The sequence below is a fragment of the Miscanthus floridulus genome, chromosome 7 (genome assembly GCF_019320115.1).
Source record: "Miscanthus floridulus cultivar M001 chromosome 7, ASM1932011v1, whole genome shotgun sequence".
NCBI classification, from domain to species: Eukaryota; Viridiplantae; Streptophyta; class Magnoliopsida; order Poales; family Poaceae; genus Miscanthus; species Miscanthus floridulus.
The window spans coordinates 122,670,593-122,694,190 of NC_089586.1; the positions used below are offsets into that span (position 1 = coordinate 122,670,593).

Genomic DNA, 23,598 nt, shown 5'->3' on the forward strand with positions numbered 1-23,598 from the left:
AGTGGGAGGTGAACCGGGCGCATGCCGAGGCGCAGAAGAGGCGGAAGGATGCCACGGAGGCAAAGCGCAAGAGGAAGATCCTTGAGCATGAGGAGTTGGAGAAGTGTTGCTAGCAGCAGAGGCAGGACGGCCTCCCAGTGGAGGCATCTCCATCACCGTCACTATCGACGGATTCTTCGGATGGTGATGACGAGAGCGAGCTGGGGCGGGGTCCCCTGGACTGTCTCCTCGATGTTGGGGAGACAGTGCTCGGGGCGTCGACGAGCAGCCTGGTGCTTCCAGGAGGAGGAGGAGAGGACGCCTTGGGTCCGGCAACCGCCCACCCCAAGGCCGAGGCCGACACGCCCGAGGCACGGGCGTTAGGAAAGCACGCCGTCAGCCCGATGGGCTCGATGGTAGAGGTGGAGCAGGTGGCGGCGGGGGTGACACAACTGCCCCCGTAGAGGACCGAGGGGATGCCGAAGTCCGAAGAGGACCGGCCGGCACCAGCGGATATAGAGGTCGTGCCACCGCCGCCACCACCGCCGTTGCAGAGGAGGGTCGCAGTGCCGAAGCGGTTGCATCCCCGCTCGAGGTGAATGTTTTTTCAGCAGAGTTCATATCGTTTCCCGCTCGCTTTACGGTCATATGCTGACCAGGTGGGTGTTTCGCCTTTAGCCAAAAGCATCAGGCAGAGGTGCCTGCCCTAGCGCCGCGCAAGTCGCTCAAGGTGAGCACGGGCTCCACCGCTCAACGGGTGGTGGAGGCGCAGGCCACCGTATAGTGCGGCGTGGCGTCGGCGAGGGACGACTCGAAGGAGCTGGTCGCCCAAGGGGAGGCTACCAAGGAAGCCACGGGGCAAGCAGGGGAGGAAACGCCTACACCCCACAAGGCCGAGGCCCATGAGTTAGATGGGGCCGAGGCGCCCTCAGTTGCCGAGGCCACCGAGGGTGAGACAGAGGCCCCCTGAACTTCCAAGGCCGAGGCGATGGAGGCCGGGGCGCCTAGGACCACCAAGGCCGAAGTGGCGGGGACCGAAGCCCCCGAGACCACCAAGGCCGGGGTGGTGGGAGCCAACGTGAGCGCAGCGAAGCCGGTGGCCTAGGAAGTGGAGGCGGAGGCGGGGCAAGCCTCAATACCGTCGCCGGTCCAAGGCCCGCTGCCATTGTAGGAGAGCGCCCGGGAAGTGGAGGTCCATTCGATCTCCTCCGATGATACTTCCTGGGCGAAGGAGGGGTCGATGCCGAGGCGGCCGGCACTATGGAGCAGCTGGCTCCAACCTCTGGCGAGGAAAGCTCGGCCCTCGTGCGGGTATGACCTAAGCCCCGCGGGTGGGATCACCCGCGTGTCTTGTGGCAAAGCCGGGACAACCCTGAGGGGGAGCCTCTGTTCGCCCTCAAGGACGTGGCCAAGGGGGGGCGCTGGGACACCTTTGAGTAATACCGCCAGCTGGTGGAGCGGTCACTGCGGACAGCGCTGTCCATCGTGGCTGATGATCTGCCAAGGGTCGCCTAGGTTCACGCCTTCTTTTCTCATGTGGTGTCGTCCTTTCTGAGTTTTCTCACAGTGAATGACCCTTGTTTTGCCTATCTAGGAGCTCGAGACCCGGTCCCTCAAGAAGTCATTGTTCCTCCGATGAGAGAGGGACATCTAGGACCAGCTCCAGCGGTAGAAGGGCTTGCTTGCCGACGCCAACGAGCTTCTATCGACATGGAGGTGGAGGACCTCCACCTTTGCTGTGTCGATATGAAGGCCGAGGCGGCCATAGCTCAGGAGCAGGTCGCCCCTTTGGTGGCACGGGTCAAGGAGCTAGAGGAGGAGCTGACCCAGGTGGCCAGCGATCAGGACACCTTTAGGTCTCGGGCTAAAGAAGCGACGGCCTCTGCTAAGGTCCTTGCTGGGCAGCTAGGGCGGAGCAGGGTGCACACCTGCTAACAAAAGGCGCCCTGGTAGAGGCCCTCAAGGTGGCCGAGGCCTCCCGGACTGAGGCTGTGGCCTAGAAGGGAAAGGTCGAGGGTGAGTCATATTCCCCTTGTTTTATTTGTTTTTCTTATGTTCGACCCCTAACTCCCTAGTGTGATGCACAGCTAGAGAAGGAGGCTTCTAAGGCGGCCGAGGCTTCTCGGGTCGAGGTCCAGGGCTGGAAGGAGAAAGCCGAGGCCTCTTGGGTCGAGGCCCAGTGCTGGGAAGAGAAAGCTAAGGGTGAGTCACATAGGCCTCCGCCCCTATTTGGCTCGTTTTTCCCTTATGCTTAACCCCATTCTGTTTGTTTTGGCGCAGAGTTGGAGAAGGAGGTCACCCGGGCAGCCGAGGCCTCTGTCGTAGTGCAGGCGGTGCTCGAGGCCGAGATCAAAGAGCACAACGCGCTGCAGAGTGTCGCCCGTACCGTGTGCGAGGCCCTGGAGGTTGAGGGGGCCCAGTCGGGCAGCTCCCTTAGGAGCCGCTTGGTCACGTTGAGCGGCCAAGTGCATGAGCGACCCCGGGGGGCGCTGCACACGGGTGTCAAGCGTGCCCTGGCCATTGTCTCCTCGCACTACGCTGGCGTCGACCTCGAGGCCATCAGTGATGGCTACGTCCTGCCTGAGGATGACGAGGAGGCCGATGAGGAGGTAGCAAAGCTGATGGAGGTGGCTGAGGGCCCCGGCATGGTGCTGGCCAAGCTGTTCAAAGAGGAGGTGGTCCCTCCCACACCGTCTGCCGATGCTGGAGACCCTAAGCCTTGACCTAGGCCCAAGAGGCCATGTAAGTAGATTAGGGATTATGTTACCATATCATAACGCTAGTGGCCATCGAGGCCTTTTTAAAGTACTCGTGCGTCTACGCTTCTTAATCGTTTTTATTGTATTTCCGAGCCTCTGCCCTCTGTCTTGTTTCTGAACATATCACTTGCAAAAAACTTTCTCGGAGCCTAAGCTGTCCCTAGGGCAAAAAGGTGGTGAGGGAGTGCCATAGCCCGGAGGCGTAGGCCGTCTCATGACTCAGCCGACCTTTTGGCCCTGAGACAGACTTTTGGTCCTTAGGTCTTTTATAATTGTTTTGTCAGAGCGTGCTAGAGAGTTTGGCGTAGATTTTTTTTCGAAAAAACAACTAAAAAATAGTGCGTGGGACTTAGGGGGGGAGTCCCCCCCTTCTAGCCCCCGAGGGAGGCTCGGTTCTACAGAGGCAGAGCCGTGTCTTGTTCGAGCCCCGTAGTGGGCACCTCTACAAAGGCGGAGCCAAGTCTCCCTAATGGAGTTATCATATCGCTGAGGCCCTTGATGGGCTCGGGGGGTTTCTTGAAAAATTAGAACAACTAAAGAACGCTTCTTAATTGTATTTCGAGAAACAATGTATACAATGCTTGGAAATTTAAGGGTAAAAGCGACATAGTTGTTCTATGTTCCAAGCGTTGGTGAGGATTTTGCCCTTCTCGTTGGCTAGCTTGTAGGTCCTAGGCTTTAGCACTTGGGCGATGATGTACGGTCCTTCCCATGGTGGGGTCAGCTTGTGGCAGCCCTTGTTGCTCTGCCTTAGCCTCAGTACCAGGTCACCCACTTTCAGGTCACGGCTTTGAATGTGTCGGGCTTGATAGCGTCGTAGGGCTTGCTGGTACTTGGCCGAATGTAGCAGCGCAACGTCTTGGGCTTCCTCTAGTTGGTCGAGGGCGTCTTCACGAGCGGTGTGGTTACTTTGCTCGTTGTAGGCCTATAGCCTCGGGGAACCGTACTCCAAGTCAGTGGGGAGGATAGCCTTGACTTCGTAGACCAGGAAGAATAGTGTGAACCCCGTGGCTCGGCTCGGAATGTTCCTCAGGCTCCAGATGACTGATGGGAGTTCGGCAAGCCATTTCTTGCCAAACTTCTTCAACCGGTTGTATATTCTTGGCTTGAGGCCTTGTAGGATCATGCCATTGGCATGTTCTACTTGGCCGTTTGTCCTAGGGTGTCCTACGGTCGACTAGGCCACACGGATGTGGTGATCGTCGCAGAACGTTAGGAACTTGCGGCCGGTGAATTGCGTCCCATTGTTAGTGATGATGGTATTCGGAACCCCGAGGGCCTTCTGTAGAGGCCCAACCATGTCAAGCCCCCACACAACGAATGGCCATGTGATGGGGATGGTTTGAAGGGCTTGGGCCGAGAGATGCGTCTATCGTGTGTAGTACTGGCATCCCTCGCAGGAGCATACGAGCTTGGTGGCATCAGCAACAGTCGTTGGCTAGTAGAACCCTTGGCAAAAAGCATTTCCAACGAGCGTCCGAGGCGCTGCATGGTGCTCGCAGGCTCCCGCGTGCAAGTCCCAAAGTAGGGCTCGACCTGCCTCGGTGGTGATGCATCGTTGGAGGACACTAGATGGGCTTCACCTGTACAACTCACCGTTGCTTAGGACGTAAGTCTTGGCTTGGTGAGCAAGCCATCGGGCTTCAGTCCTGTCTACGGGAAGCTCTCCTCGGACGAGGCAATCAAAGAACGGGACTCACCAGTCCGTGCCCTGGTTGGCCTCGGGAGGCTCTGCGCTGACTTCCATGACCTCGGGCTCGGCCGAAGGGGTCTCGATGGCAGAGGGGGCCTCGAGCCCTATGATGGGATCGACCGGTGGGCCTTCTTCCGCTGCCGAGGCATAGTTGATGGAAGGCTTGTGGAGGTCTCTAGCGAAGACATTCGGGGGGACCGGGGCCCATGCCAATGCCATCTTTGCCAGTTCGTCCGTGGCCTCATTGAATTTTCACACAATGTGGTTGAGTTTGAGACCGTCGAACTTGTCTTCAAGGCGACGTACTAGCTTGCAGTATGCCTCCATTTTAGGGTCATGGCAGTTTGACTCCTTCATCACTTGATCGGCAACGAGCTGCGAATCGCCTCATGCGTCGAGGCGCCGTGCTCCAACCTCGATGGCGATCTGCAAGCCGTTGACGAGGGCTTCATACTCAGCTGTGTTGGTGGAGGCGGCAAAGTGGAGCTAAATCATGTAGTGCATGTGTACTATGAGGGGTGAGATGAAGAGCAGGCCCGTGCCTGCCCTGGTCTTCATCAGGGACCCATCGAAGTACATGGTCCAGCATTCTGCCTGGACTTGAGCAGGTGGCAGTTGGGTGTCAGTTCACTCAGCCACGAAATCGGCCAAGACCTGAGATTTGATTGCTTTCCGAGGCGCAAAAGACACGGCTTCCCCCATGAGTTTGACGGCCCACTTGGCTATCCTACCCGAGGCCTCCCGGTTATGGATTATCTCTCCTAGGGGGAAAGATGACACCACGGTCACAGGGTGGGACTCGAAGTAGTGACGCAGCTTGCGTCGAGCCAAGACTACGGCGTAGATCAGTTTCTGGATATGAGGGTAGCGTGTCTTAGTCTTGGAGAGCACTTCGTTGATGAAGTAAATAGGTCGTTGGATGGGTAGAGCATGCCCTTCTTCCTGCCTCTCGACTACCACAACCGCGCTGACCACTTGAGCCCAACGGCTCTATTTTGTGGGAGCTTCTATTTAAGTCTCATGGCCAGCTCTTACTCACTCTCTTGACCATTTTCATAGATATAGCAACCTAGTGAGCTGAGCCAAAGCTCTCCCACTCATCTTCATCATTGATTCATCATCTTTGTGAGATTAGAAGTGAATATAAGTGCATTGCTTGAGTGATTGCATCTAAAGGCGCTTGATGATTGTGTTTCACTGTGAGATTCGCTTGTTTATCGTGGTGGTTGCTGCCACCTTGACGGCTTGGTGCAGCGAGGATCATCAAGCGGAGGGAGATGATTGTCTTTGGCTCCGATCATGGTGATTGTGAGGGGTTCTTGACCTTTTTTTGATAGAGAGCCAAAAAGTACTCTAGTGGATTGCTCGTGGCTCGTGTGATTCTCATCTTATGTTGGTTGTGCGGCACGTGATTGCGGATTAGGCATGTGATGCCTATAAGCGCGTAAACCTCCAAGTGAGTGAATCGCCACGACAGGAACTAGCTTGCCGGCAAGCAAGTGAACCTTGGTGAAAAATCTTGTGTCATCATTGTCCCCGAGGATTTCATTGGGATTCATTGTGATTGATTGATTGTCTCTTACCACGACGGTATATCCTCACTACCTCACTCTTGTATTTACATTCCTAGTGTAGCTAAGCTCTTTAGTGTAATTAGTTTTGAGAGCTAGCTTGTGTCTTGTCTAGTGGTTAGTGAGGCTCTTTAGTTAGTCTTTGAGACCTCACTAACTTAGTGGTAGTGACATAGCCTCTTGTGTGTGAAATAGAGATCACAGTAACTAGAATTATGGATAGGAGGCTTGCATTTTTAGTAGGCTAGCGCAAAACTTACTTTGTTGTTTAATTATCTAACCAGTTGTCTTAAGTGTTGTTCTGGATATTTTTATAGGCCATTCACCCCCTCTATCCATTAGGACCTTTCAACAACTAAAATTGTGGATAGGAGGTTGTATTTTTAGTAGGCTAGTGCAACATTCGCTTTGCCAATTATTTGTCTAACCACTTGGTTTAAGTGTTGTTGTAGAATTTTTAATAGGCTATTCACCCCTTCTAGCCATTAAGACCTTTCAGCCCATCTAAAAAATGAACCACACAATTCTCTTCCTTTCAGCCGACCCCGCTCGTCTCCATCGCGTGTGCCCACTCCTCTCCATCCTGTGCGTCACTCGCTCCCTCCATGGCCAGCAGCCTGCTCCTCTCCATCGCGTGCGCCGCCGGCGACACCCTCACCCACCCCGTCCTTCAATCCTCCTCCTCCACCGCGGCATCCTCCTCCCCCACCCCAGTGGCTCCTTCCCCCACACCGGTGGCTCCTTCACCCACCCCGATATCCTCCTCTTCCCACCCCGGTGGCTCCTTCCCCTACCACCCGACGTCCTCTTCCCCCATCCCGGCGGCGCCCCTCCCCCCCCCCCACCAGCGTCCTCCCTCGTCGGGAGCCCCTAATACCCGCAGATCCAGCGGCCATGGCGTTCCCCATGCCAGGCTCTTTCTCTCTCCTCCTATGTTGTAATTGTATGTTTTAGTTGTTTCATACGTTTCAAAGATATGTTGCATTTATTTCATATGGATGTTGCAAAAGTTGCGGGGGATGTTACACATGTTGCAATTGTTTCAGAGGCATGTTGCAAAAGTATGTTTCGAGTGTTTCAGATGTTTCAATGGTATGTTTCATCTGTGTTTTTTGGACGCATGTTGCAAATTTGTTTATCTGGATGTTGCGTATAGTTGCAATGGTTTTCAAGTGTGTTTCATGTGTGTTTTTCAAGTGTTTTATAAGCATGTTTAAAGTGTTTCAACTGCCTTTAGACGTATGTTGTAACTGTTGTATTTGGATATTTCAAAAGTAGATCAGGCGTTGCATCTCTCCTCCCCACCTTCTGTTGCATCGTCTCTCCTGGAGCCAGCAGGGCATCCATATGACGCCGTGGCCGGGTCCTTCCGAATCAGAGGCGCCATGTGCCCTTCCCCTCTTGTCGCTCGGGCAACGCGATACGAGTGCGGCGCTGCAGGGGCTACGGTGGGGGGCTTGCAGAGAGGAGCGTGTCTGAGATGGCAGCGCGATGGCGGGATGAGGGTGTGGAGGAGATAGGGCGTGGATGAAGACGTGCGCACGCATGCTGGCACAGTTCTGTACGCGGGTGCCGGAGCGTCCGGACGCATCCTAGCGCCGAACGTCCCTGCGCTAGACAATACCGCCAGAAAAACGCCCAACTCCTATGTGGTCAGGAGATAGGCAGGAACCAAAGACACCGTATGTATAAACAAACAATGACAAATAACAGCTGATTCGATATAAGGTCTGACCAGCAAACCATACAGAAACCAGGAGAACCCTCATCTGTAGTACGTCACCGTCTACAAGCCCAACTCGCCAAACTTTTATGACAACGTGAATAATCAGTATCCAGCACGATTCATAACGTTGAGGACCAACGTCGAAATCAATATTATCTTCGTGTCTACACTTTGTTTGCTACTAATACTATATGATTATCATTATTGAACATGTAATGATTGTTGAACAATATAATCATACTTAATATAAAAATTTACATATAAGATTTTTTTTAATTTAACGGATATTGACAGAGAGTTTGAGAAGTTTGACCAAACCTTATTTAAAGCTTAAGTATCTACAACAAGAGGCAGAGGGAGTATTATTTAACGTAAATTCTAGTAAAGGGTAATGGTAAAAAACAACGTAGTGTCTACTAATAACATTTCACTCAGAGTATCTTTTTCTCTGTCACAACATTTCTTCAATATTTCTATATCCTTATTTTTTAAAACAAATCAGGTAGGAGAGTTGTCGAAAGACAACATTTCAAATCCTTGAGTAATAAACTCATTTGAGTGAAACAGTAGCATTCAAGTGATCAGAGACTCATCACCAATATATTGTACATAAACGAACTATTGACAAAGTAAAAACTGACTATTGGTCTGACCAGCCAATCGTACTGAATTTTTTGGAGGACCCTCGTCGCTTGTGTACCACAATGTCTCTACGGGCCAGCTCGCTGAATTTTAGGACAACAGCGCCCTTCGGCTTACCTTAAAATCGGTTTGTTCGATTTTTTTTTAGCTGGAACAATATTTTTCTCTCACAATGATTCAGTCGGAACAGTGTTTTTCAATTAATTTTAACCAAGTTTCAGCAAGCCGAACGGGCCGTGCCCTGTTCGCTTGGCTGATAAGCCATGGCTGAAAGTACTGTTGGTTGATTTGTTATGAGAGAAAAATACTGTTCATTGACTGAAAAGTACGATTTATAAGCCAAGTGAATAGGATGATGATTATTCAGTAGCAGTACGGTTCATAATGTTTAGGGCCGATGATGTCGAAATCGTTATCATCGTCGTGTCTAGATTTCGTTTGCCACTACTACCACTAGTACTATAAGATTATTAATCCTTATAGAACATGCAATAATTGTGGACCATATCATCCACTAATAATTTAGCGGGTCTATATAAAACCAAGAAGGTAGCCTTCCCTGCATTCAGCATTCCCAGAGGTGGAGTACAAGCTTCAATCCGTAATTGTAGGGAAGGGAGATTAATTAGCATGGTTCCAAGGCGTTAGCCAGCACAGTCCCTTTCCTCATTAACACATGGTGATCCACCACCACCACCACCATGGACACAGAATCATGCCGGGTGACTGTACGAGATCGTGCAGGACAAGGCTTGGTTCATGAACCGAATACCAAGGAACAAGAGAGGCCGTACAGGTCCAACCGCCGACGGTGCAGCCAGCCAGAGGTGTAGGCCGGTGGTAGCTTTCTAATTCTTGGCGTGGGCGTGGATTAGGGACCAGCTGCTGTGCTCTCCTAGCTACTGCTGGGAACCTGAGACTCAGACGAAGAGCACACCAGATGAGATGAGCCCAGAAAGCGACCGTCATTAGAAGCGAACAAATATGCTGTTGAGGGAGAAAGCGACTCAGGTCTCAGGGTAACCTGCTATCAAAGCAAGCAGAGTACAAGAACCAAGCAAAGAATCCGGAAAGTTTGACAGCCCTAAATAAATGTCAAAAGGGAGTAAACTTTATTATATACTCCTACTATATGATTCAGAAATCTGCTAGAGATCACAACCTATGCTATATTAAAATGAACACAAGCAGAATTTGTGAAAAAGAAGTGGTAGCTTAAGGACGCCCAGTAGTGGAATCAGGCAATGAGCTGAGACTGAGAGCAAACAGGGGGAGAGGAGGTTGGTGACAAATCATTTGACTGATGCCTTGACCGGTTTGTTATAAGCCTGGGTGAGCTGGCGACATCGACCTCTCGGAAAAGGACCATGTGATGATCCCCAGGAATCCTCCCCATTTTGGTTGGTTCCACCTCTCTATGACCAGGCAATGATAGCACAGGTCACTGGTCTTGTGCCACAACACAAGTGACAACGGACCAGTCAAAGAGTTCTTGTTCCCTTGTAATGCTGGTACAATTTGTAATAAAATCACAACAGCGGCCCTGTTGGAAATAGGACCCAGTTTTTAAACACCAATGGGCTTTCAGGATTCTACCTCACATAGGAACACGTGGTAACTTGTTGAATGATAATTTCTGCCTTCTCCGTTAAAAGAAAAAAGAAAGAACACATGGCAATTGCAAGAAAAGAAAAACAGCTTGAGCCTTCCAATGGCAAATTGCGCAGCAGCAAAACTAAGTGATCAACATTGCTGTTCTTAAATGTGTACTGGTATCTGCCACAAAACATATTTCTGAAAATAGACTACAGGAAGCATGATCCTTATGCTGAGCAAGAGAACTACGTGCCCCACAAATGTCAGGATATATATATTTTTTTTGGCAACAAGCGGAGGACTTTATAGTTTTAACTTAGAGCTTCTTAAGGTTCAGTTATGCAGCGTTCTAAAGTGGTGTCGATCACTATGGGGGGAAAACAGCACCAAATTCATTTTCTCAAACTACCAGTTTTTGAACAACCACGAAATTCTTGCAAAAAATTAAGTCATTTACAGATGACTGACAGTGACTGTAAATTGACAATCAGTTTTTTTTGTCTAAATTTTTTTGTCATTTATTATTTATAAACACAGTTGATCGAAAATATAGATCAGAAGATTGAGACATCCATCTTTAATGTTCCACTCTCTTATCTTCCTTTAGGTGTCAACTTGTATTTAGAGCATGGACACACAAGCAAGAAAAACATGGCAAATACAATAATCAGATGGGCCATGAGAAACTTCTCAAATCAAGCACTAGTTCCCATTTCCCCATCACCAAAACAAATACAGTAGGAGTCAGGGCATTATCATTGTGTGGCACAATAATGTCCAGGATAATAAAAAGATGCCGCAAAGATTTATAAAAGTAGTATATCTTATTTTTCTAAACCCTAAACTACGAGGCACCAATGCAATGGGAGAACTGCCAACATATGTTGTCACCGTGATCTGAAAATGCGATTCTGTGAGTTCCTCTAGGATTCTGCACCCAATGCACTTACAAGGAGAAGGTCCTACTTGCAAGAAATTGCAAACTCTTCAACTAGAAGCCCAGAATCATCTCAAGCAAATGACACCTAAACCATGGCTCCGGAGAGAATAATCTATTAAGGGACTCTCACAAGTTAACGAGCATGAAGAGTTGAAGACCCAGAGTACCTAATTAAATGGTCCAACCGACAGAGTTTAGGCAAAGGCATTAAGATCAGCACCCATGTGAGCACATGAACATCACAGTTCTTTTCTTCAAGTAATGCATTTAACTTTTGTCACTGCACATGTGAGGGATGGGAATGAAGACCACACTCGTTGTGACCCCGATTCCTACTTTTAATCCTACAGATCTCAGGGAGAAAAGAAACAAACACCAACAATCAATACCACCCCAGGGACAGTACAGATCTCAACGACACCCGCCATCAAGAAAGAGTTCAATCATATCAATCAATAAGTTTGATAAAAAATACTAATATTTATGATTTTAATAAATATTGCTAGATTAATTATGGAACATTTTTTCATAGTAAACATGTTTGGAGACATAGATGCCAATATTATTTTCTATAAACTTAGTCAATTTTTTTTAAAAAAAATACTTAGTCCAAACCTACTCCCTGCGTATGCAGAAAAGTTACATTTTTCATAGAAATTAATTAACACTCATCCCTGAATCTCACGCTAAGCTATTGTTTAGATCACGGGACTAAAGTTTAGTCCATCATTGAATTATAGGCTAAATATAGATTAATTAAAATGTTCTTTTTTCTAATGGGTTTTACTCGTCAATTAGCATCTATTAGTTTTTGTTGGACCATGATTAGATTACGTTTAGACCTTCTAATTAACACCCAATCAACAGATTCGCAATCGCCAGGACTACTTGACGTGACTATGCCAAAGGGTCAAGGGGATGCGTAGAACAATGCAGATTTCAAGCTTTTAGGTTAAGGCCTTGTTTAGTTGGCGAATTTTTTTGGAAAATGGTACTGTAACACTTTCGTTGTTATTTGGCAATTAGTGTTCAATCATAGTCTAATTAGGCTTAAAAGATTCGTCTCGTGAATTTCGTCTAAACTGTGTAATTAGTTTTATTTTTTATTTATATTTAATGCTTCATGCATGCATCCAAAGATTCGATGTGACGGGGAATCTTAAAAAATTTTACAAAATTTTGAGAACTAAGGCTGTCTCCCACATGGAAAGACTTCAATAAAGGACAGCTGGGGATGAAAGCAGATCATCCAAGTGGCTGGTTTAGTTGTTTGTCGGAGCGGCATGCTTAAATCTACCAGTTGGTCTCCTGTCCATAGTGCAGACCTCACTCTTTTCTGAACCTTTATTTGCGAACACGCTACACGCCGATCGCCGACTAACTTTTGGACAGGAGAGCTGAAGAGGGTACAACCCGCAAGGCCATGTGCAGAAGTATGTAGTACTGTACGTAACATAATCATGAAAAACAAACTTATAAAAAATACACTTATAATGCATGCAGCATGCTAAAAAGTAAAATATCTTCATTACGGAACGTCATAGATGATTGAGGTGATGCTCTATTCCAGGAAAATAATGCGGTGTCAATTCACTCCTTTGGCTCCGTTCGTTTCGTTAAAAAAACAAATCAAAACAATATTCCAGCTGAAAAAAAACTGAAAAATATGGATTATAAAAAAAACGAACATGTCCTTCGTGGGCTTCCAAAAAAAATCACTCCTTAGTGTACGGAGAATACACGTCCCACCGAAAGTACGAAATTCATCAGATCACCTCAATGGACCACCGGAGCGATTCAGGTCTGGTTTAGATTGCAAGTTTTTTCACTCTCTCCCCATCACATCAAATTTTTGGACACATGCATGGAGTATTAAATGTAGATAAAAAAATAATTAATTACATAGTTTGATTATAAATTACGAGACGAATCTTTTGAGTCTAGTTAGGCCATAATTGGACAATAATTATTAAATATAAACGAAAGTGCTACAGTGCCTAATACTGATTCCTAACCCCAATCTAAACGAGGCCTCACAAACCAAATATGAAATATCACGTCAACGATCACAATCAACTCATCATTGAAATGTATGAAAGCAATAATAGGGCGTAATGTCTGGCCAGCCAACCGTAGATAAACATTACCACCGTGCACCAGGACTGAAAACAATTAATATGCATCGATTTACGATATCAAGGATCTACAACATCGCGTGTCTACATTTTGTAAGATGTTATTTTAAATAAGTGTATACATTTGACTACAATATTATTTCATATTTGACATTGATAATTTAATTTTTAAGTGCTCTATGTTTTATAAACAATGCTACTACACCAATAGTTCTTCAATACAACAAACATCTTGAGTGCCACAAGTCTGAGCTAAAATGATTGTTTATCCATTGTACTCCATTCCAAATTGTAAGTCGTTTTTTGCTTTTCTATGTACATACATTATTAGGACCTATATTTTTTTAATAAAAGAAAATTGTAGAAACATGAAAAAAAGATGCACTAGGCACCATAGAAAGCTGATGACACTATATATGCAACAGATAGCACATCAACAGATGACACTATATACGTAGTTTTCAATTGAAACTCAAACAAAATCATCATCAGATATATCAGAAGCAACATGAAGCTTTTTACTTTGAGGTTGATCCAAAGAGGGGCTGGTTTTCTTCAATCCTTGCAAGCAATTTGGTGATGTTCTGGATTTGGTTGAACATTTCAAAGACGAATTCTTTAAATTAAATCCCATCAACTTCAAATTCTTGCCATTTAAGGATTGCCTTCCAGGTTTGCTAGGAGAATCGGTTTTCTGCACTCCTTTTTCTCCAGTGTCTACTATTCCATTTTGTTGATGAGCTGCTGATCGCACCATAGATTCAACTGGAACAAGTTTTCCATCAACCTGATTGGTGAAAACAAAAGAAACCTGCAAGATGCACATGTGCTTTGTTACAAGCTGTAGTCGTCTCCTAAAAACTAAGTTTAAACTAAACTCTGCGGCACAGATGCCATAGATGTTTGTAAATGCAAAAGTTGGTTCTCCTCAAATACAGATTAAAGATGCTAACTGTTTAAAGGCCAGCTTCTCAACCATTCTTTTTTTTCAACTAACTTTACCATCTAAATCTAATTAAGCAATGTACAAACAAACAAGTGGATCCAGAGAAAACGATACTGGGTCTGAGACGTACAATCCTAAAATAAGTACTCCCTCAGTTCCAAATTACAAGTCGTTTTGGCTTTTCTAAGTGCATAGCTTTGACTATACACCTGGATAGGCGTCATGTCTAGATACATAGCAAAATATATGTACATACTACATAGAAATGCCAAAACGACTTATAGTTTGGAATGGAGCGAGTAAGATTTATGAACCAAACCAATGAGATGCAGATGCACGGAGGGTCTTAGGTTGTCACCTCTTCACCAGCAGAACACTGCAGTACAGTATCAGGTACAGTTGATGGATCAAAGTGATGTCCCCAACTTCCTAGGTCTTCTTCAGTAGGTCTTCCAATCTGACAAGGGTGCGCATAGAAAGTTAAATGAAATCTCTTGAGGTTTAAAGCTGCAGAAATGCCTTGTCCAGTCTTCCCCGATGGGTCAAAAAAAAGGGCAGACCCAGTGCCGGAGGCTCCCACATGAGTGGGGTCTGGGGAAGGGAAAAACCGAGGAAGCCTCCCCCCGCAAAATCTGTGGAGAGGCTGCTTAGAACCCGCGACCTGGTGACTCAGTGAGACAGCTCTCACCACTGCACCAGGCCTGTCCAGTCTTCCCCGATGGGTCAAGTTAAACAAAAACTACTGGCTACTGCAGAGTTAGGAAACATATAAATAGGGTGCCATCAAAATTACCTGGTGATGTGCGCTATTCATTTTCTGCAAACATCCAGATATCTCTCCAAACCTACCAATATCAGCATAATCTTGCACTCCTGGAATTGAAGCCTTATGATCAGTGGCTGCAAAACCAGTACCATCCAAAGCTGAATTTCCATCCTTGTCACAGCGGCTACACTTCAAATTTTCATGTATTTCAGACCTGTGCAAATGAAGGTAAGCAACAATATTATACATGGTATTAACTAAGGTACAAGGTACTGCATTTAGATGACAATAGTGAATACAGATATTGCCTTTTGCAAGTGTTAACAAATTCATCTCTTGTTTGTGTGGCACATATGTATCAGTTTTTTCTGTCTTTGTTAAACATTTTCTTCTTCTATTAAGATACTTGCATGTTCAAGAAAAATATTGAAAAATTCTAATGACAGGGTATTCTGGCCAAGCTCGAGAAATGCCTAGGAGTCTAGTTAGTCAATAGCAAGTTAGCAATTGCTGGTATTCTTGAAGCTGAAATACTATCCATGGTTTGCCGAAAACAAATGACAATGATCTAATTTTTCCAAATAATTTATCAATTAATTATAATTTGTTATTTACACAATACAATCATGTAGAGTCTTCTTGAATCTCGGCTCCTCACAACTGAATGTGAACATGAAAGCAATGGTAACATTTAGGAAGACTTTGTGTTGTGGATGGGCTTAGGCCCAGGCACAAAGGGTAGAGGCCCATAGCCCAGGTGCCCTTGATTGTGTTGAGATAGGCTTGGATGACCAGGATCGGTTCCACTTCTATAAACCCTAATCCGTGATCATCTCTCTATATATGCAACTGATTCCACAAACCAAACTCGCTTACAGTAACTACATCAACTTCATTGAACCACAACTGACAGACATTGTTTGCAAAGCGGATCAACAAGTTCAGCATCATTTCCTGAAAATGATTGAACAAATTAGATAGCTAATGTTTTGTCAAACTAAGCTCCACATCTACCCAATCTGTGAGGTCCAATTGTACTAACCAACAGCTGGTTCCTGCTGTTTCTTTTTTAACTCATTTGTTGTTGTCTAATGTCTTTCCCTACTAGTAACAAGGTGAAGAAAGAATGAGGGGGTGTTTGGTTACTACAGGGAAATTTTAGTCCCTGTCCCATCGGATGTTTGGACACATGCATGAAGTATTAAATATAGACGAAAAAAATAACTAATTGCACAGATTGTGGCTAATTTGCGAGACGAATTTTTTAAGCCTAATTAGTCTATGATTTGACAATGTTGTGCTACAGTAAATATATGCTAATAACGGATTAATTAGGCTTAATAAATTCGTCTCGTAAATTAGTCTCCATCTATGTAATTAGTTTTATAATTAACTCATATTTAGTTCTTCTAAATAGCATCCGAACGTCCGATGTGACATGGACTAAAATTTAGTCCATGGAACCAAACACCCCCTGAGCCACATGTTCAGAGGAACAAATTTAACCTGACATGTTCATGAAAAGTAAAAAGATCACGCAGATCTTCTGTTGAAAGAGAACTCCCCTGTAACAATAAGATGACAAATCAATACATTTGGCACTCAAAATTTTTGAACAGAAAGTAAAAGGAAACTCCAACAATTAAACCTGCATTTTGTTGTCCGCTTGCTCCTGCTGAATAACTTTTTGGAGGCCTTCTTTCGACATTTGACGCTGATATACCTTTAGAAGGATGTAGCACATAAAGTTACAGTGCAAGAAAGCAAGAAATTATCATCCATTTACTAGAAAACGAAAAAGGATAAGAAAAGAGATAACCGAAAATACAAGTTTCAGGGTTGGCAACCTTCTCCTCGATGGTTCCTGCGCTTAAGAACCTATAAATGTAGACTCTCTTTTTCTGTCCATCTCTCCATACTCTAGCAGCAGCCTTTCCAGATGGCAATAGATCACAAAAAGAGCAGGTTAGGCAAGGAGCATAGTTACAAGAACGTTGAGAAGGTGATGAACATGAGATGCATAGAAATTAACCTGCTTATCATTGGCAGGGTTCCAATCAGGGTCAAAGAGAACCAAACGATTTCCACCTACCAGATTAAGCCCACAGCCACCTGCCTTGCTACTAAGTAGAAAGACAAACTCATCCTGTCAAATACAATAATTTCAGATATAACGGTATGTTGTAACAGTTATTCAGGATACAGGGCAGATTTTATGTACCCTAGATAGATCATTGAATTGGTTCACCAGCTTCTGCCTTTTATTGATGGATGTTGCTCCATCAAGTCTAACATATGGGTATCTTCTTTCCCGGCATAATTGAACAAACAGATCTAATGTCTGAATTTAAAAAAGAACAAATTGGCAACGATTAGTCATTCCAAACTTCGAGGGTCTCCAAAAGCAATTAATCACATTTAGTCTTCTTTGTGAACAGAGACAAGATCAGAATCATCAGATTTGCAATTTTAAAGCATGCATGTTTTAATTTGATGACAAGCATGCGCAGCACAGATAGAAAGATCTTAAGATAAGCATAAATGAGGACGTGTGTACAAACAATCACATTGGATTTCTCACTTTTGGCGGTTATAGAAAGAAACCAAACATATACTGATATGCCCTAAAATAGAGACTGAGGCAAATATATTGTGCCGTTTATCCTTCAAGGCACAGTACAGTGTTCTGGCCTTAACTCATAATAAGCAGGCATGCCCAACCTGTATCCCGTTATACCAATTAACAGAATTCTTGTCATCTTGTGAAGTAGGATTGGGAAGGACCAGCAGGTTGACTTTGGGATTGCTCGTTGTACACGTACATTTGAAGCTTTTCTAATTTTGTCCATGCAGGGCCTGTTTGGATGAGACCCTGCCCAGGCAGCTGTAGCCTGCACATCCAACCCCAGGTGTCCAAAATCAGACACCTGGGAACGCTGCCTGGACCAGGCAGTTGTCGAAGCAAACAGGCCCTAAGTACATGGTCTAATCATAAACAAAATACTAGCAAACGTAAAGACAATGAAGATTTTAGTATTAACAATGCCTTATGACATTCCCATTTCTGTCACAAGTAATTGATGCTTTAACTTGAATAATCTCAGTTGCCCTTTTGGCTCGAGTAGCTAGTAAGAGCTATAGAAGAGTGGAGCATAGGAAATTTTCTAGGTAAAACTATGTTGATTTACATTCAGTATTTCACTATTTCTGAAAGGAAAAATGCAAACACCAGTTACTCAGCCAGTTATATAGTTTAAAGTTTCCTCTAGTGTACAAATTTGTGTTTCTCCAAGGCCTTTAAGATAAGAAAAATTCTGCACATCAACTATACCTTATGACATCATATCAAAATATTATATTATAAATACCCCTGACCTGAGTATAATTTGATACAAGAACAATACGATCATCAGTTTTCTGACGGAGGTGCCCCAGTAATCTTGCCAATACATGCATTTTCCCAGATAGCTCTACCCACATTCCTCCTCCGCCAGTCCATGATCCAGACCTTTGCATTAATAAACAGTAGTTGTAAGATGGTTCAGCAAAAATGAAAGATAGAGAGAGAAGTGTTAAGTACCTTCCAGAAAAAAGTTCTGGCGGAAAAAAGCGCAGACAGTCATCAAAACCAGAGCCACCTGAATTGTTACTTTTTATGGTGTCGTAGATCAGCTGCAATAATGGAGTTTGCTTATAGCCAAAAAAAAGTTCAAATTATAAATTCATGATCACTAGAAATAGTAATATAAGCACTGTGCCCAGAAATTCATTATAACTTGTTTGTGGAGTTTTATTACTATCAGTTGTACAGTGCACACTTTCATGGAAAAAAAAAACTATATAGCATCAAGAGGCTAGAATTCTGGGAATTTCAGAACAGAATAGTTAATAATCAGGAGAAATTTACATTCTCCTTGCCTAATCCTACTGTTTGAAAAGATACATAGTAGAAACTACAAATTATTCTGGGGAAGCATACTCTTTAAGACACTTCAGCTGAAGGATAAATGCATCTCGAGTGGAAATATTAAATTATTTACCTTTGGATGATTGCATAATTTCTTAAGAGCGGTAATATATGCTAGAATTTTGGATTGCTTTGCTTCTTCAGATATCAAGCATTTAACCTGAAAGGATCAATAATAGGTTGTTGCAGGGAAAAAAAACTCTGTGTAACATTTATCTAATAAAATTGTTTGAATCCAAAGCAATGTAAAATTAGGTCCTCACGTTTTTGGAATGTATGAAGTGGTTGTACAGTGTTATCTGCAGAGGAGTCAACTTGCAGCACACGACTTCAACAATCTGTACAATAGCAATGTTTTTAAGCAAGGCGGGGTAGGCAAAATATTCTTCAGAAATTATAAGGAAAATCCTTTTTAACAAAATAAATGGGGCATGATACAATTTTGTTTTCAATCAAAAGCATGGTGAGCATATTTGTTAAACTTTCACAATACAGGGTAACTAAAAGAATTTGATCAAACAGATAAGCATACCTTTGGAGGCAAGTGATTGGATAATAGGGCATTTGTTCGTCTCAAGATAAACTGAATATCATAGAGAAACCATCACAATCAAATTAGTCTCCAGCAAGCACAAAAAAGGATACAAAATATAACAAATAGCTTTAATGGAGTAAAATAGCATAGCATGCCAATCAGAGTGTAGTACTGACAAACTTCTTCAGCAGGGAAGACTTGCCTGATTTACTTTTGCACTAAGCTCTGCAGATCTATCAGATACCAATTTCTTTTCTTCTGCACTTGCAGTGGGTTCTCTCCCACAGATGATTGGTGCCTTCATTTAAGGATAGATGGTACCAGGGTAAACAGAGAGAAGTGACTATAGGCCCACAAGAAATAAAAGTACTGAACAACAATTCTGATCATGTTTTCCAGGTTCCCCTAAAAATACCTCTAAGCATACATGAAAAGTACTGATTGTCTTTGAATGAACAGCTGTAACTCGTAATTTGGCAGTACAGCCTGATTCATGTCAAGCTCCATACTTACTTCATAATAACGACGAAAATATGAAGCGTCCCCCAGAACCCCTGGATTTGTGAAATTCACCATTGAGAAGAACTCTTCCAAATCATTCTGCAGCACCAGAAAACATTGAGTACAGCAAATTTCAAGTCAATTGTTCCAGGATAGGCATGTAATTCCTTTTTTTTCTGTGGTAGGTAGGGGTGGGGGATACCAAAAAGTACCTGCATTGGGGTACCGGACAAGAGGATGCGCCGTGTACAAGGAAGGGCAGCCAAAGCCTACACGTTATGCATTATAGCGGTTTCAGCAGAACAAAGTCAGAGAGGAACCCCAAGTGTAGATGAATAGTGTGTAAATGACATCAGTAAACTGACAAACCTTATTTGTCAGTGTCTGATCATTTTTCAGCCTGTGGGCCTCATCACATATGAGAAGGTCACAGCTGCCCGGTCTTTCAAATTTTGAAGAATGCATGCGGAAAGTCTCATAAGATATGATAAGTACCTGAAGATGATTCAAACACGACATATATTTTGAGCAGAAATTGTCATTAACTTGCAGCTACGTTTTCATTTAGTATAGTGTATATTAACAAATAATGAGTATGCAAAAGAAAACCTGAAGACGGCTCAAGGGTTTTAAGAAACTTTCTATTCCGGAAAGAACATCAGCACGTGTGCTTTCACAGAGGGCCAGCAGCTGCACTCTGCCTTTCAACCACTTAATTATCTCAGATTCCCAGTTGCTAACTAAGCTTGTGGGGGTTACAATGACAGCCCTTTTAACCATTGGCTTATCATCGAAGCCTTGACAAAGAAGGGTATATAGTAAAGTTATTGACTGTAAAGTCTTCCCCAATCTGGACGTGTACAAAAAAGGTTTACAAGTTAGAAGTAGCTTTATAACACAGTGAATCAGTAATCAAATGAAGGTCAAAGAAAACATGTAGTATTACACAATACATGAAAGTATAATAATGGAAAACAGAGGGAAGGATTTGGTCAGCATATTACCCCATATCATCAGCTAAAATGCAACCAGAAATACCATCAGCACTCAATGACCCAGAGACACAATCAAACATAAACTGAACTCCTTCCCTGCATTATATAGAACATAAACATGTAAAAAGATGCATGCTAAACTAAATTATAACTATTCCCTCCGTTTATAAAATTATGAAACAAAGGATAAGCTAATTAGTAGTTCAAAAACGAACTAATTAGCTTTTCCTAAACGACATACTTTCAAAAAGGAGGGTGTACCATATAACTACTTTTACAACAGAGAACAAATCAAGTGTGTAAGAATACTCAAAGTGAAAACAACAACATAAGAGCATAATACCTTTGATGGGGTCGGAGGTAACGCACAAGCAAGTGGTCGACTTCGATAGAAGCAGAATTGCAATTTTCCTTCTCACATTCATCGCGCTGCCACAAAATCAATGGCTCAATACCAGGTGGAAGAGGTTCCTCCTTTTCTGACGAACTATCGCTAGCAACAACAGGCGGCTGTGGAAGATGGTGTATAACTGCAAATGTCTGTGTTGAACCCCACGGGACAAATCTTTTACGAGCTGAAAGGCGCCGAGCAAGCTGCTCATTATTGTCACTATATCCATTTTGGCATGGAGGTTTGAATGGCTTACGAGCTATTGCTGCTGCATCAGAAACTGAAAGAATACGTGGAATGAGTGGCTGCCTCCTTACAACCAGGTTACCCCTGACAGAAACCAGAGAAAATATAAGTGATGTCAAAGAAGATGATGTTAATGCAAAGTCGGATTAGCTGCCAATTGTCTATTTCCTGAGCAAACTGCACTACCGACTTAAACCACAAACTTCTCAGTCAGACCTCATGCATCATTCCCACCCCACCCGTCAAACAATCTAATAATCTAATGACGAAAGTAATAAATGGCCGATGGTATAGTACAATTGTACAAACATGCAGCATTGTCAGTAACTTAGGTTAACATTTTATCTCATATTTCTTTCACGTTGTACATTGTCTCATAAAATTGCAGAAACTCTTGGTGTTACATGCTATCTGGTAGTTAAGGTTTCATAAGTCATAAAGAATCGAGCCCTTATTCATAATATTTCTGGAAATGTTAGATAACTTGTCACACTTGTTTGACATTCTTATTATCATAGCACGCATCATTTATAGTAATTAGTAAACAAAATGCCTTAAGTAAGACAGGGCTTAAACCAATTAATTGACATTCAAGGGTTCAGACACTGGATATTGCAGAAGAGATTCCTTCAGGAATTGAACCCATCAAATACTTGAAGAAATAATCAATCCTCAACAGGATCAAGCCATGTAACATTATTAGGCTTCCATGGGAATGAGGATTTGAAAATCCTAGTCTATCGTAGTCTAAACAAGACAGTGGGTGGGGGTTTGCGGGTTTGTCTTTGGTTTATGTCATGGAACTATTATAATGAACCTGTAAACATGATCCAAAGCACCCAAATGCAAATGACATGCTTCAGACGGTTCTAGAAAGGTGTGGACTTATTCTATCACACTCTGAAATGAAGGATACAGAATGTTGAATTTTCAACAGAAACACATAAGGCTATCCTTCAATGTTCAAAAGTCATATCCATTCATCAAAACTCTCCCCAGCATCTAAACCACCACTAATCCTCGATAGTACCAATCAGTACAACAACAGCTCACGAGCACATAAGTCGAAGACGAGATCCACTAGTCTAGAGGTTGATGTGACGGCGTCAGAGCGTACCTGACAAGAGCATCCACGTTCTGCGATTTCCTCTCCTTATCGGGAGCCGCCGCGCCGCGACGCAGGCCCCGAAGTGGCCGCTTGCCGTGGCCATCGTGGTCGTCCCCGTCCACGTCACCGCCCTCGCCGCAATCGCTGCTGCCTGCTTCCTCCGCTTCGTCCCCGCCGCCCGCGTCACTGCTTTCCCCCACGTATTCGTCGTCGTCGTCTGCCTCGGCCCCGCGGTTCGCCTCCGACTCTGACTCCTCCGAGTCGGATGAGACTGCAACGATCTCGTCCTCGTCCCCATCGCTGCCGCGGCGGTTGTACTGGCTCCTCGAGGGCATCGCTGCCGCGGATGGTGAATAAGCGGAATGGGGATGAATGGAGCTGGCTCTGGATGCTTCGATCGCTGTTTCGGCTTTGGGGATTAGCTAGCGGAGAGGCGGATTCGATTGGAGTCGAATGAATTTTGGGAAAGGCACTGCAAAATTTTTGGCGGTAGGAAGGGGCGGCGTGCAGGGGAAGATGCGGGAAATGGAGAAAAAACGACAGAGCTAAATGGGCCAAGCTAGGTAGCTAGGGTATCGACAGATTTAGCCCATCTGTATCTGGATAGCGCGTAACAACGAACGACTTGGTTAATTGGGCCATCTGTTGCAATTGAAAATGGTTAGGCCCTCTAAGAGCATCTTCACCGGATCCTTTTCCCTTAGCATCTTAAAATTTAGTATAGTTTTTTTTTTGGCAAAGTATAGGTAGGGGCTGAGAAAACTAAAGCCTCCTTTGGCATGACTCATCAAAACGGCTTCACCGGTGAAGCCAAAGCCGGTGAAGCCAGAAAAACTGGCTTTTTTTCGGCTTTTAGTTCATTTTAACCCCGGCTTACAAAACGGCTTCACGCTACAGTAACTCGATTTGCGCAAAATAGATGAAGCCGAAGCCGGCATAAGCCGTGCCAAAGAGGCCCTAAAACTAAATTATAATATGCTCTAGCATATTGAGAAAATCTCATCCTTTTTATATGTGGGCCTCACAAGTTAGTGCTAAATAAATATCTTTTTTTTTCCTTTCTCTCCTATCCCATTTCCCTGTCTCAACAATGCTGCAGCGA

At 44.4% G+C, this 23,598-nt stretch overlaps 2 protein-coding genes across 3 annotated transcripts; one reads left to right on the forward strand and one right to left on the reverse strand.

Moving 5' to 3' along the window:
* The first annotated feature begins 1,689 nt into the window (after nt 1–1,689).
* Nucleotides 1,690–3,046, forward strand: LOC136466172 (uncharacterized). The gene is made up of 4 exons (XM_066464616.1): nt 1,690–1,869; nt 2,067–2,181; nt 2,260–2,384; nt 3,023–3,046. Exons 1-4 carry the CDS (start codon nt 1,690–1,692, stop codon nt 3,044–3,046), a joined length of 444 nt encoding a protein of 147 aa, XP_066320713.1.
* Nucleotides 3,047–13,289: 10,243 nt separating this feature from the next.
* On the reverse strand, nt 13,290–22,994 carry LOC136464565 (DNA repair and recombination protein RAD54-like). Of its 2 annotated transcripts, XM_066463510.1 has the most exons (22): nt 22,506–22,994; nt 21,399–21,472; nt 21,095–21,326; nt 20,761–20,847; nt 20,366–20,606; nt 20,126–20,251; nt 19,969–20,025; nt 19,769–19,855; nt 19,458–19,553; nt 19,253–19,303; nt 18,984–19,058; nt 18,794–18,880; nt 18,334–18,425; nt 18,129–18,261; nt 16,975–17,094; nt 16,786–16,899; nt 16,601–16,684; nt 16,402–16,476; nt 16,260–16,318; nt 14,781–14,967; nt 14,346–14,444; nt 13,290–13,852 (listed from the first exon to the last, which is right to left on the reverse strand). In XM_066463510.1, exons 1-22 carry the CDS (start codon nt 22,829–22,831, stop codon nt 13,514–13,516), a joined length of 2,841 nt encoding a protein of 946 aa, XP_066319607.1. In that variant the 5' UTR covers nt 22,832–22,994; the 3' UTR covers nt 13,290–13,513. The 2 variants fall into 2 exon arrangements, with proteins under 2 accessions (XP_066319607.1, XP_066319606.1); XM_066463509.1 differs by having other exon boundaries at nt 21,095–21,472.
* Nucleotides 22,995–23,598: the final 604 nt, after the last annotated feature.